Source organism: Staurois parvus, unplaced genomic scaffold, assembly GCF_062004578.1.
Source record: "Staurois parvus isolate SC_StPar_1 unplaced genomic scaffold, SC_StPar_1.0 ptg000420l, whole genome shotgun sequence".
In the NCBI taxonomy this organism is placed as follows: domain Eukaryota; kingdom Metazoa; phylum Chordata; class Amphibia; order Anura; family Ranidae; genus Staurois; species Staurois parvus.
The window spans coordinates 1,057,515-1,071,552 of NW_028318216.1; the positions used below are offsets into that span (position 1 = coordinate 1,057,515).

At 44.1% G+C, this 14,038-nt stretch overlaps 1 protein-coding gene across 1 annotated transcript in view; it reads right to left on the bottom strand.

Annotated features, from left to right (window-relative positions):
- LOC149454690 (hexokinase-2) overlaps positions 1-14,038 on the bottom strand; it is a 68,050-nt gene that overhangs the window by 42,306 nt on the left and 11,706 nt on the right. The window contains exon 2 of the mRNA XM_089687168.1: positions 9,211-9,373. Coding sequence (XP_089543294.1) covers positions 9,211-9,373 — 163 coding nt within the window. The remainder of the gene's footprint in view (positions 1-9,210; positions 9,374-14,038) is intronic.

A 14,038-nucleotide genomic window follows, 5' to 3' on the forward strand; every position in this document is an offset into this window, starting at 1 on the left:
TAGTGTGTACCCAGCTTAAGAACTACCTGAATCTGGCACACATGTCGGTATTTGAAATGAAACTGGAGGAAAACTTTCATGAATAAAGGTGGGAATACATGATTAAAAAATCAACTGATCAGTCATCCAACGACCGAGAGGCATTTGTTCATTGGTCGAAATTGTGGCCCACATTAACCAATCTAAAAAAATCGTTTGTCGGGCAATAAGTAGTGTTGACGTCTTCCGTACAAGTGGAAGTGATGCAGTGTGCGTGTGACCTTGTAGGCATGCCCTTCCGGGCAGAACGAACGATATACACAATTAACAGCAATGAGTATACTATAGTTTATTACATTGCCTATATACAGAAATAGTGATACATAAAATATAATATGCATAATTCTGGTTTCATTATCTTATTAGGCCAATCTACTTTTAACATTTGGATTTTTCATTTGTGTTTATGAAAATTCCTTGGACACAGGGGCGGACTGACCCTTTGGGAACTCGGGCGATGCCCGAGGACCCGGGGTCAGTAGGGTCACCACGAGATGCCCCTGGTACCTTTCATAGGCTTTTTTGGGTGTGGTTTGAGTGTGGGCTAGGACACAGGGGCCCCATGATCCCCTATTGCTCGGGGGCGCCATGAGTTGTCAGTCCGCCCCTGCTTGGACATAAATATCCGGGTCATCTTCTGTTTCCGCACATGCGTGATAGCGCTTGATAGATTTTTTTCGTACGACTGTCATACCACCTCATAGAAAATCTGTAGTTCGTATGCAAATAAACAACATTTTTCACTGTTGTTCAACCGGATTTTTTCGTTCACAATATCGTTATCGGTTAAAACATCCTGCTCATCAACGAAGAGGAAATCGTTCGATCAGTGGTTTTGCGAAATTTTTCATACGATTTTCTTATCATGTGTACGGGGCATTAGGCACAGGCCATATTCAATGGACCATACTGCCAGATAAGTGACCTTACTGTTTTAATGAGTTCCTATTTTTATATAGCAAATGGAAATGCTTGCAGATAAACTTTATTTTTTTTTCTGGATGATACTGTTTGTGCTGGTCTAAGTAAAATAAATGGAAGTAGGAATAATCATTCCTTTTTCAGATCAGCAGTCCCTACTCTCATGGATTGCAGGAGTGAGATCTCCCCTCTAAGGCTAGGTTTACATCTGGTGCCGCTGCGGATCTGCAGAAAAATCCGTGTCACCTGCACAGAGGAACGTGGACCCACGGCCGGGTGCCATTGATTCTAATGGCACGCGTTTTCAGAAGTGCAGGGATCCTTCCCTGCGTATCCCGAGGCATGGGAGTCCATTCAAATGAATGGGCTCTCATGCCTGCGCAAAACGAGGCCTGCAGGAACATGGATATGTGAACCAGGGGTAAGGGCTCGTACACACTAGCTGTTGAGGGGTGGTAAAAACCAGGGGCGGACAGACCATTTGGAAACTCGAGCACTGCCTGAGGGCCCGGGGTCAGTAGGGGGCCCCATGAGATGCCCCTGGTACCTTTTTCATAGGTTTTTTTGAGTTTGGGCAAGGACACAGGGGTCCCATGATACCCTATTGAGGGCCCGGGGTCAGTAGGGGGCCCCATGAGATGCCCCATACCTTTTTCATAGGCTTTTTGAGTTTGGGCAAAGACACAGGGGCCCCATGATCCCCTATTGCCCGGGGGCCCCATGAATTTTCAGTCCGCTCCTGGTAAAAACCCCACAGTTGAGTCATGTTTTCACTGCCCCAACTGTTCCCCCTTCAGCTGCAAAGGCAACGACTGTGGGTGCACTTGCAATGGCCACGATGCTTTGCATCACAGCAAGGAAGCAAGGAGGCAGGAATTATATCCTCTGTTGCTTTCAATGGGTGTAGCACCTGTCGAGGCCAACCCATTAAAGTGAATGGGGCCACTCTGGAAGAGCCCTGCAACCACGTACAAAGTGCGCAATGATAGCACAATAGTGCAGGCTTTAGGGTAAGGGGTAAAGCAAGCAGTGAGGAGGACATAAGATGAATGAGAATTCTAGCAGGAAGGGTGATAGGTAATTATATACAGAAATACAATTCTGCTACAATGAATGTAAACCATTCAGACATTAAGTATAAGAAAATTGCTCTTCTTTTTAGCCCATAAAAATTAAGTCATGTATTTACGGTATGTACACCATATAATATGAGACCGCTTTTGATCCCTCCTGTATTAATTTGTATTGTGATTGTACTGTCTGCCCTTTTGTTGTAAAGCAATGCGTAAACTGTTGCCACTATATAAATCCTGTATAACTGGTTCCTCGGCACCCTATAGCAAAAATACTGCTACATGGCGGCATGGGTGCGCAAAATCACGTATATCTACGTGATTTTGCAGTTCCGAGTAGGGGGCCCTACCCTCGCCACCATTCGTGGCCTGGACTGTATAGCAGAGCCATAAAAAGCAGTGTGTTTACAGTGGAAACCACACACACAGCCAACATAGTAAAACAGCACACAGTTAACCTTTTGATTGCCCCATATGTTAACCCCTTACTAGTGTCATTAGTACATTTTCAGTGCTTTTTATTAGCACTGATCACTGTATTGGTGTCATTGGGGATGTCAATGACACAAAGTCAGCTCCCCCCAGTGTCAGAATGCCCACCGCAGTCCCACTATAAGCTGGTGATCGCCACCATTACTAGTAAAAAAAAAAAAATTCCAGTATCTATACTGCCAGTTGTAAATGCTATAACTTTCACGATAACCAATTACTTTACACGTATTGGGATTTTTTTTTAGCAAAGACATGTAGCAGAATACATTTTGGCCTAAATTTATGCCGAAATTTGATTTTTTTAATTTTTTTACTGGACATGTTTAATAGCAAAAAGTCAAAAATATTGTTTTTTTCTCAAAATTGTTTATAGCACAAAAAATGCACAGGCGATCAAATACCAACAAAATAAAGCTCTATTTGTGGGGAAAAAAAGGACATAAATTTAATTTGGGTGCAGCATTGCATGACCGCGCAATTGTCAGTTAAAGTAACGCAGAGCTGTATCACAAAAAATGGTCTGGTCAGGAAGGGGGGTAAATCCTCTGGAGGGCAAGTGGATAATAATAATAATAATAATGTAATTAAAATTTTCCTTCCCTGTATAGGAAAGAAATGCATGTTACGTGTCAGTTAACCTGGTGACCTTGCAGTGAAGTCATTGCTGTCATGATGGATCCACGCCTCATTTTTACGTCAGGAGTGGCTTTCTTTCCCCAGTTGCTGTTACATTGCAAGAGGCTATATTTAATCAGTGGGTGTCTGCACCACCCCAACACAAAGGCTGCTCCCTTTTCTCTGTACACACAGCTGTAGAAAGAAAACCTCCTGATTAAACACAAGCTCACATGTAGCAATTATCTGCCAAGTATGCAGCGTCACAAACCTGTGCAGTCCACTGAGCTGGTGTGGTGAGCAAGGTCGTGTAATGGGAAGAATCTCCCACTTCTCTAAAAATCTAAGTTGACAGCCTGAGTTACACATAGGAGGAAATTCAACTTTGATTAATTGAGACAGGGGTTGGCTTGAATTTTCTACAGATAGAAAATCACTGTTTGATTGTTGTTATTATTCTTTAATTCATACTTTATATGTTATTTTACTTTTTAAGACAAACTTGAGTACGAGTTTTATCATACCACAACTAGGTAAAGTGGTAGTAATGGCTAATATTGACTATTCGTAAAAATGTTCTCTCCCCCTTGTCAAAGACCGTGTCCTGTCTTTTTTCACACTACACTTTTTGTTTTTTGCTAATGAGTACCATGTAAATCATACTCATTCATATAGGGGGTGGAGGAATCTTGGGGCCCCCTTGTTAAAGGGGGCTTCCAGATTCTGATAAGCCCCCTGCTCACAGACCCCCACAACCACCGGCAAGGGTTGTGGGGAAGAGGCCCTTGCAGCCAATTCTTTTACATTCAGCTGTCAGTGGGGAACCCCGCTGACAGCTAAAACATTAACAAATGGTTGTCACTACTAAAATACCGCATGGCTTGATAAAATAACTCATACAGTATTTTAGTAGCATTTACTTTTTTCTGACCTTCGGAACTAAATGGTTTTCAATGCATTCCTATTGGAAACGGTGTTTTGGTTTACAAATTTTTCCCTATACAAAAAGTCCTGCAGAACGAATTATATTCGTAAACCGAGGTATTACTGTAGTTAGTATTAACCTTATCACCCACTTTAAAGCTGGGCGTAAACTGATTGAAATATGGCCAGTACAGCAGGGAATGGCCGAATTTTGATCCATGCATGGCCAGGGGCGGACTGACCATTAGGGGGCCCTATGAGATGCCCCTGGTACCTTTTTCATAGGCTTTTTTGAATTTGGGCAAGGACAAAGGGGCCCCATGATCAGCTATTGCCTGGGGGGGTCAGTAGGGGGCCCCATGAGATGCCCCTGGTACCTTTTTCATAGGCTTTTTTGAGTTTGGGCAAGGACACAAGGGCCCCATGATCCCCTATTGCCCGGGGGCCCATGAGTTGTCAGTCCGCCCCTGTGCATGGCCCTCTCTGTTCAGCAGATTTGATCATTAGATTGATTTCAGTTGAACAGACACACTGGAAAATGTTTACCGATCAGCAGCTGCAGCCACTGATCAGTGTATTCTGACAGCAGCAGGAGCCACTGTCAGTATACAATGACCCAGGTGTACATGAATTGGTCAGCACCATCAATGTGGTGGAGAAGAGCAGGGATTTGAAATCCCTGGAGCACTAAAGTGGCTGCAGGGGTGCTGACAGTTTGACAACCCTGAAGGTAAGTACAGGAACCGGGGGGGGGGCTGATGCTATTTCACCTTTACATTTTTTCCGTAAAAGTGAACAAACATTTTAAGTCCTTATACGCTGGTTACAGATGTCTACAGTCATGTCTAATATATTTTTTAATTTACACTGAAGTTGCAAAATATTAGGAAAAAAACTTTTGACTGCTTCTGCTTACTTTGACCTACAACCCAATGAAAAACCTTGTGGCTGATCTCAACAACTGTAAGAGAAAGGTTAGGTCTGTAGTAAACTGCACAAAAAAATTAAACAAATGGTCCCCCCATAGGCTCATTTTATAATCTGTTAGTATCAGGTGCGGACTGACAACTCATGGGGCCTCCAGGCAATAGAAAATCATAGGGCCCCTGTGTCCTCTCCCACTCTCAAACCACACCCAAAAAAGCCTATGAAAAAGGTACCAGGGGCATCTCATGGGGCCCCCTACTGACCCCGGGCCCTCGGGTAGTGACTAAATGGGCAGTCCACCCCTGGTTAGTATGCATTGCATACTAGCACATGATGAAAGACTTACCTTAAAAGGCAGCGCTCTGTCACTGCTGAAAGGGCTGCCCTCTTTACCTGGTCTTCCTTCGAAGAATGTTTGAATGGTCGAATGACATATGTGCTGGAGTCGGCTGCAGCGCAGTTCTCTCAATGGACAGCATGCCACCCATTAAGAGTGCAGTGCGCATGCGACAGTGAAGTCAACAGCAGCTACTAAAGTAAATATCTCCTAAACGGTGCACGTTTAGGAGATATTTGCTGTACCTACAGGTAAGCCTTATTATAGTCTTACCTGTATAATTGTAAAAAAAGCAGACCTTACTACAGCTTTAAATACATTTTCATCTAATACAGAGCTCCATCTAGCGTTTATTCTGTATGTAGGCTCTAGGCATTCCTGTGCCTACTTATGCTGTGCATATGTGTTTATGACTACTCTGCTGTTTTGCTTGCTGGAGAGGAAGCTGTACCTGAGGATCTGTAGTGCAAAGATCTCCCTGCTTCTGCTTTATTCTGGGGATCTGTAATTTGAGCACTTCTGCTACTTCTTTATCATCGCTCCACCATTCATCAGATTCCCAGTAATCAGGGGCAGCTTTGACATGAGAAAACAATGCCCTGATTCTTTACCAAGATGTGTGCCCTGCACAGAGGCACAGTGCAAAACATGGTATTAAAGGTCAGTAATGGGGAAAAGATCAGCTGCAGGGGGCCTACAGGCAATACTGGTGATAAGATATTTGCCCTTGGCTTTTTAGATACAGTGACCTCAGTTTAGGTCCTCTTTAGGGATCTCTACAATCAGGTTATAGTGTTTGTAGACAGCCTTACACTCCTGTAGATGGTTCTGATATACATCTTCTTATGCCCTATATAAGGAGGATAATGTGGTAGACGCTTTTCTTAGCACTGTTAGTACATTGTTTCACCACAAAGACATGTTTAGAGCGGCGTCTGCCCAAAGACCTCCCTGTTCTTGCGTAACTATGACAGATGCCAAAATTCCAGGCTTGGGCAGGTCTGCTGCTTATTTCTTGATTATAATTAATAAACATTTAGACATTTAACTGCAGTTCCTAAGGCACCGAAAACGCCATGATTTCACCTAAGAGCTTAAAAATTAAATGTTTACTGTGTTGCAATAAAATGCAGGTTCCTACAGATTGTGCTTGTTACTACCTGTATGAAAAAAAAGCAATACATTCCTAAAATGACACTAAATTATTATACTGGCTTCTACATAAACTGGCGGGAGAATGTGTGTGTGTCCTTATCAGGGGCGATTGACAACTCATGGGGCCCCCGGGCAATAGGGGATCATGGGGCCCCTGTGTCCTTGCCCAAACTCAAAAAAGCCTATGAAAAAGGTACCAGGGGCCCCCGGGCAATAGGGGATCATGGGGCCCCTGTGTCCTTGCCCAAACTCAAAAAAGCCTATGAAAAAGGTACCAGGGGCATCTCATGGGGCCCCCTACTGACCCTGGGCCCTCAGGCAGTGCCCGAGTTTCTAAATGGTCAGTCCGCCCCTGGTCCTTATGTAACTGCATTAGGGACATTAGACTGTCAGCTCCACAGGGACTGGCACCCTAACTGATTATTTTCTAAAACACTGTGTAATGTGTTTGTGCTATGTAAAAAATAGAATAAATATTAATGAAATACTAAATTGTCATCTAGTAAAGCCACGTGCACACCTCTGAATGCAGCTCTATGGTAGTCAATGGATGGAGTGCAAAATCTGGTGCAGCTCTACATAGAAACCAATCAATCAGCTTCCAAGTGTTTTTGCCAAAACCTAATAGAACAAGCTGAAGTTAGAAGCTGATTGGCTACTATGCACAGCTGTAGCAGATTCTGGGCGCACCAGTTTTAGAAAATCTCCCCCAATATGTCTATACACCATATAGCATTTAGATTTGTATTTTAGAGCAGCATTTAGGGCCATTAAAAAAATGCCTCAAACCTGCATCCAGAAAGAAGTGTATTGGCATAAATGCACATAAATGCATGTTTGTCGTTTCAGTGTAAAGTGTAAAACAAATAAATAATCTGTTTACTGGAAAGAAATTGTGTGCCAGGCCAAGCGTTTTTTACACTGGATTTTTCTGTCAACTCCTGGCAGAAAGATCCAGCAAAAATGGGATTATTTTATTGTGCCTGTGTACATGCTGCCTAAGCTGCGGTTCACAGATATGTGAATTAGATGCATTTTGAACCACATCCAATTTGCATGGCATGTGCACCAAACTGACTTTTTATGGAGTCCGCAGTGCATTTTTAAAATGGGCCCAGTATGATTTTAAGTCTGTTTCAGGTGCAATTTGAAGTGTCATACACTTGAACCTAAAATTGCACTTTGAATTGAAATTCGCACCTGAGCCGTTGAAGGAAACCACATTGGACTGGAACTGACACCACACATTTGTGAACCCAGCTTAAAGGTTTGCTACAGCAACAAACCTGTGTTTACATTCCTGAAGTGTCAGTCGTTCTCCAAAGCATAATCTGACTGCTGAAAGATCTATGTATTGATATAAATTTTTATAGAGGGGGGACAGTATGGGATCTTATGAGAAAATAAATCTAGCCTGGCCAATCAATTCTCCCCCAAAATGGTCAGTCATGGCATGTTCATGGGGGCCCATGGGCGGACTGACAACTCATGGGGCCCCCGGGCAATAGGGGATCATGGGGCCCCTGTGTCCTTGCCCAAACTCAAAAAAGCCTATGAAAAAGGTACCAGGGGCATCTCATGGGGCCCCCTACTGACCCCGGGCCCTCGGGTAGTGCCCGAGTTTCCAAATGGTCAGTCCGCCCCTGGGGGCCCCAACAACATACAACCAGTTCCCATTCTAGCTGAGACTATCATGATCAGCAACTAATATGTGACACATGCATACTAACTAGCACCATTAAGAACATGCCACTACTGCTTACATCTACTAAAGCTTTGGGCATATTGCTTGGTATAGTGTGTCAGATGCTGGCAGTTGGAATTCTGGGCTTTCACTGGCCCTTGTCCCAAGGTCAGTACAGTGCAGCAAAATAATAATCTGGTGAATAGATTGCCCCAACCTGCTAAGGATAGACATGTCAGCCTATGGATCACAGTAGACCAGTGTATGCTTCTATTACCAATATATGCTAAGTGCAGTAATTAAGGTGTTATTTATTGGTACCAGTGCTGAGCTAATAAAGTACCCGGATCTATATCATTGCCGTGCACATTGACTGCGGTTCAGCAGCCCGTAGAAAGTCCCACCAGTCCTTTTGGAAATGTCAGAGCTGCCAAATCTCCAGTCTAAAGCTGCGGATGGCTGTGTGCAACTCATGCTACATAAAAAGCAGAAATGATGCTGCTTCTGAAATATAGACCCAGCAGACACCGAGAGGGAGCGGTCATGGTCAACTGATCCCTTTCTGCATATGTATGGCTTGTAGATCTGTTTGATTTAAAGATTGGTTAACTGCTTGTTTTTTCACCAAAAGGCTATACTTACACGATTCTTCAATCCTTCGGAAAACACGCTCCCCCACGTCCTGTGGTGGACTGTTCCTGCTGTCCTCACATTCAAAGCCAGTTTATAGACGTGATGATGTCAGGAACAGTCCATTCAGATGGCCGCTAGAGTGGGGGGGCAGGAGCGGTGGGGATTGGTCTTGCGCTTGAAGGATCAGCAGATTAGGTAAGTATATCTCTGCAATACAACCCCCTAGACAAAAACAAGCATTTAACCCATGCAGTGAGGGCACAGCCCCACTGCATGGGAAAATACAAATTTTGCCCAGAATTCTTCTTTAATTTGGACCTGAATTTGATTGGCTCTATCCACTATATTAAAGAGATATATACAGTAGTACTATATAAAGTAAAGTGACTCTAGGTCACATTTATTCCTACCTGTTCCATCGGGTGTGGATCGCACAAATGTTGGCAACATCTTCACACAGGCTGTGGGGTTGGTCTCTGCCCCAAGTCCCTTGTCCATTTCTTTGTAGAACCTGTTTGATATCTCCAGGAGTGTCTCATCAGACAGGCGCATGTGATAGAGGTATTTGTCCACCTGCAGAGAGACAACAAAAATCACAATCCTAAGAATGGGATATTGAAGGGCATGCAAAGAACACCTGTCATATAATACTCTCCCCTATTCATTATGTGGCTAGTTTTGTTTTATTTGTGTAACCCAATGATCTCAGATCTCATTGAGAGTACCCTATGGTGAGGGTATCTGTAGACACTAGATGATATTTACCCAGCATTGCTACTTTTAACAGGTTTGGGCAACAATTTCTGTCAATATTTTCTGATATTAGCAGAACCAGTGGCCATTACATCTTTGTAATCTATTGGTGAGAGTGAATCACAACCCCTCCCCCCCAAATAATGCCCCCGTTGTGAGTGTTTAGCTGAATACATACACATGCAATACATTTTAAATGTGGAACAAGGCACTATTCTATTGTTCTACCTGCTTCACATAAATACTTGCTCTTTGGAACTTGGCCTTAATAAAGGATTATGTAAAGACCCAATATCACTGCAGGAGGATAGTATTTAACTGCTACTTTGATGGTTGTTGGTGCATTTGGGTATCTATAACCACACAATTAAAGAGCTATTTTTGCTTGGAAACTTTAAGTTCCTTGGGTTGGCTATTTCTTGTAATGATATGGTAGCCATGCAAGGACTTAATTTGCGCTCATTCAGCCCGCAAGCACCCTACAAACCTGAACAGTGATAGCATCTGATAGCAGAGCCCCTCATGGCTCAATTTTTTTCATCAGGAATTAGCACACTATTAACTTTCATGGAGGACTAAATTGATCCATGTATGGCTACCAAAACAGAGTGGATGGAGAAATCTTTATTACTGTTACATTCAGGCAGCTGTGGCACCCAAAAAACCTAAACAGTGACAGCATCTGATATCGGAGCCCCTCATGGCTTGGTGTTTGTTCAGCAAGAATTGGCCCACACTGTTAGCATGGATGGGGGGGCAATTGATCTATTTGCATCTACAGTAACAGCATGGATAAAACAAATCTCCACTTCTCACTATAAAAGTCAGACAGTGACAGCACCCTAAAAATCTGAACAGTGACAGCATCTGATGAGCAGAGTCCCTCAAGGCTCGATTTTTGTTCAGCAAAAATCGCCCCACTCTGTAAGCATGGATGGAGAACTCGGTTGATCCATGTATGGCTACTATAACAGAGTAAATGAAGGAATCTCCACTGTTACTGTATTCAAGCAGCTGTGGCAAACTATATGGAAACCAGGGGTGGACTGACCATTTGGAAACTCGGGCACTGCCCGAGGGCCCAGGGTCAGTAGGGGGCCCCATGAGATGCCCTTGGTACCTTTTTCATAGGCTTTTTTGAATTTTAGCAAGGACACAGGGGCCCCATGATCCCTTATTGCCCGGGGCCCCATGAGTTGTCAGTCCGCCCCTGATGGAAACTATTTATTTTTTATTGCATAAGCAGTCTTTAAAAGCTACATTTTACAACAACACATTACTAAGCAATTTAAATTTACTGGTATAATGGCACTATTCTAAAAACATTGATACAGAATAAGAACACATGTAGCCAGTATCTTTTGCCTTTTTTTCTTTGTCAGAGATGTTGCCAAATCATTGCCTTCTACCCTAAAATCAAATATACCTCCTAAACTAATGTAAGAACATTATGTTTCACTATGAATTCATTGTAAGGTGCAGACAATAGCTGTCAAGCCTTTATATTAAAGCAGCATAGACTGTACTCTATAAAATTATAAATATTTGGTATTAACTGGCTAATGGTAAATGCATGTCTTAAGAAATGTTACGTAAGTTATCACACATTGCACCATGTGAAGTCAGTTCTATAGTAAAGGATGTGTGCTTCTCATTGTCACATGCTCTGCTTTCATAAGGTCTTGGCGGACCAGGGCTGCAGCATGGTGTCACTATGCATGGATTAGTGTGAGTCAGCTTCCTCCACCCTAAGAGTCTGGTTTCATCTCTAAGAAATGTCAAAGGGGGCCCAGGGAACTTCTCAAACAACTTCTGGGAAACCGGAGGCGTGTCAGACATGAAGAGCTGTTCTCTGTAAAAGCTTAGAAACGACTATATCAACGTTACCCTATATCCACCATACTTAGAGTGATGGAATTATCAGCTTATTTCTAATGTTCTACCTCTATTTTTGAAGATATGGAGTAGGTAATAACGACATCAAAATGTACAGTCATCGCAACAAATGTCTTCATTGGATTATTTAATCTCGATTCCTGTTCTAGTTTAAAACTCATAGTTTTGGATTTTCCCTCACTTTCTCCAGAGGTATTTTGTCATCAGAACAAATAGAGGAATGGCACTAAGGCTACGTTCACACTAGCGTTGTGTGCAGGCGGCAGAAAGGCATTTGGGAAGCGTTTTTACCGCTTCCCAAATGCCTCTGACAATTCTGCACATTGCAGCACATGGTGCTGTTCTAACGGGAGTGTTAGCGTCACGTCGCGGCAAAACGGACGCCTCTGGTTGAGGCCTCCTATTCTAGTCTATGGTGCAGTTGCGGGGTGTTTGCAGAGCGGTAACACCATTCAAACTTCATTATAGGCGTTTGTGGGGCGTTTTTAACGCTCGGCAAATGCCTAGCAACCGCCGCTAAACCGCATATGCGGAGCGTTTGCCGAGCGTTAAAAAATGGTCCGCAAACGCCGGACCAACGCTTGCCAAACGCTATAGGGGCATTGGCAAGCGTTTGGTAAAACAGTCAAGTGTGAACGAGCCCTTAAAGAGTTAGTTCAAAGAAAAGGTGAACCAAGGCAACCCATAGATAATTCCATTTTCTTTCCTTCCACCACTGTGTTGATGTTGGGAATATCTGCCACAGTACTATTGTGTTCCGCCAGTTGGGGGGGTGTGGGGAGCCTTTCCAGCTGCCTGAACACAATCATTACTGCTAGCAGCTATAGCAGCCAGCAGGCTGGTTGTACCCAAGTTGATCAATAAATTGACTTGGGTACAATCAGCCTGCCCATACATGGATCAAATTTCGTCCGGTTCCTGCTGAACCAGCCAAATTTCAATCCACATATGACCAGTTTAACACCATTCAACCTCCCTGCCCACCCACCCCAGTTCCTGCTCTATTTACCTCCAAGGGGGATAAGCTGTCAGTGCCCACACAACCGCGGTTTGGGGATCGAGATTTGAAATCCCTGTGCTTCTCCCAATTATTTCTGCAGGTCTTCCAGGATGGATCAGAGTGATGCTCTGTGCCTGCACTGACCAAACAAATTGGTCTAATCTATCTGTCTTGCAGAAAGAACAGGGAGAAGCGTGGGGATTTCAAAACGAAGAGGTGATCAAATACCACTGAAAGAATGTCCTATTTGTGGGGGAAAAAATGCCACAAATTTCATTTATATATAGCGTTGCATGACCGCGCAATTGTTAGTTAAAATAACGTATCACAAAAAATGGCTTGGTCAGGAATGGGGGGTAAATCCTCTGAAGGGCAAGTGGTTAAAGTTTTTATACTGCAGCCAAGTTGTGGCGCAGTGACAAGTGTTAATATGCATTTTTCCACATTGCACATCGCCACTGTGTTGTATTGATATCAAGGGACAAAAAAAAACATTTGTTTTCTATGTGTCCTTGCAGTGACCCACACCGATCAGGTGAAAAAAAAAGCAGGTCAAAGCGTATGGTGTGAAAAGAAGACTATGCAAATGATCATCTAATAGCAGCTTTTCTACTCCATATTAGTTTCCTGTTGCTGTAGTAAATGTACAGTATATAGTAACACGTATTGCACGGGGATATCATCTCCTCTTCCCCTGACTCATTGTGAACTCTCTGATCTCAATTGACTGGAACTCACTACTCATAATGGAATCGGAAAGTACCATTGAAGATAATGTAACAAACAATGCACCTCCCCCACAAGGTGGCAGTTCAATGTATCTTCTACAGCAGCAGTCACTAAATAGCAGACCACGGACCAAGAAAGGCCCCAGCAGCGCTCCCTTCCAGACCTCCAGCCTGCAATGACAGATCCACCGCTGAGCAAGGTGGACGTCACGGCAACATGACATCACAGTGTGCGCCCCGCCCCTTGCAGCAGGGGCACAGATAAGGGGGAGGTCAGGGGGGTCTGAACATCCCCCCCAAAGGAGAGTTGCCAACCATCCCTGCAGCACTCGAAATTTACACTCACCCGTGAGTGGAAATAAGGTAGGGGCGGCGAGTGGTCCCGGGACTAGGGGTGTGTGGGAGGGGTGGTTTGGGGCGGTGACAAGCAGCGATCTCCTCTATGGCTTTCAATAAAGCAGCTGGAAGCCACGGGAGGGAGAGGAGGAGAATCGGCTTTCAGTTGCTTCACTGGAAGTCATACAGGAGATCGCTGCTTGTCACCACCCCCACCGCTGAAAAGAACATACCTGATGGCTCAGTTTTCTTTCTACCCCCTCTCCCTCCCACCGCCGCTGTGTTCTTCTCAATGCTCAGCCCCTCCCTCCATCCTCCGCACCAAAAGGAGAAGAGGAGAGAGAGGCTGGATCTGCTCTGCCTACCCCTGTGCCTGTCCACACTCCAGTCCATGCAGCTTCAGAGGATGTGTGGGCGGTGAACTGAACACAGCAGCCAACAGCTCTGATGCATCTGAGTCACATGAGTCCAATCTACATTACACCCACCCACCCCTACCTTCTTTCCTCCCACCCCTCCCTTCCT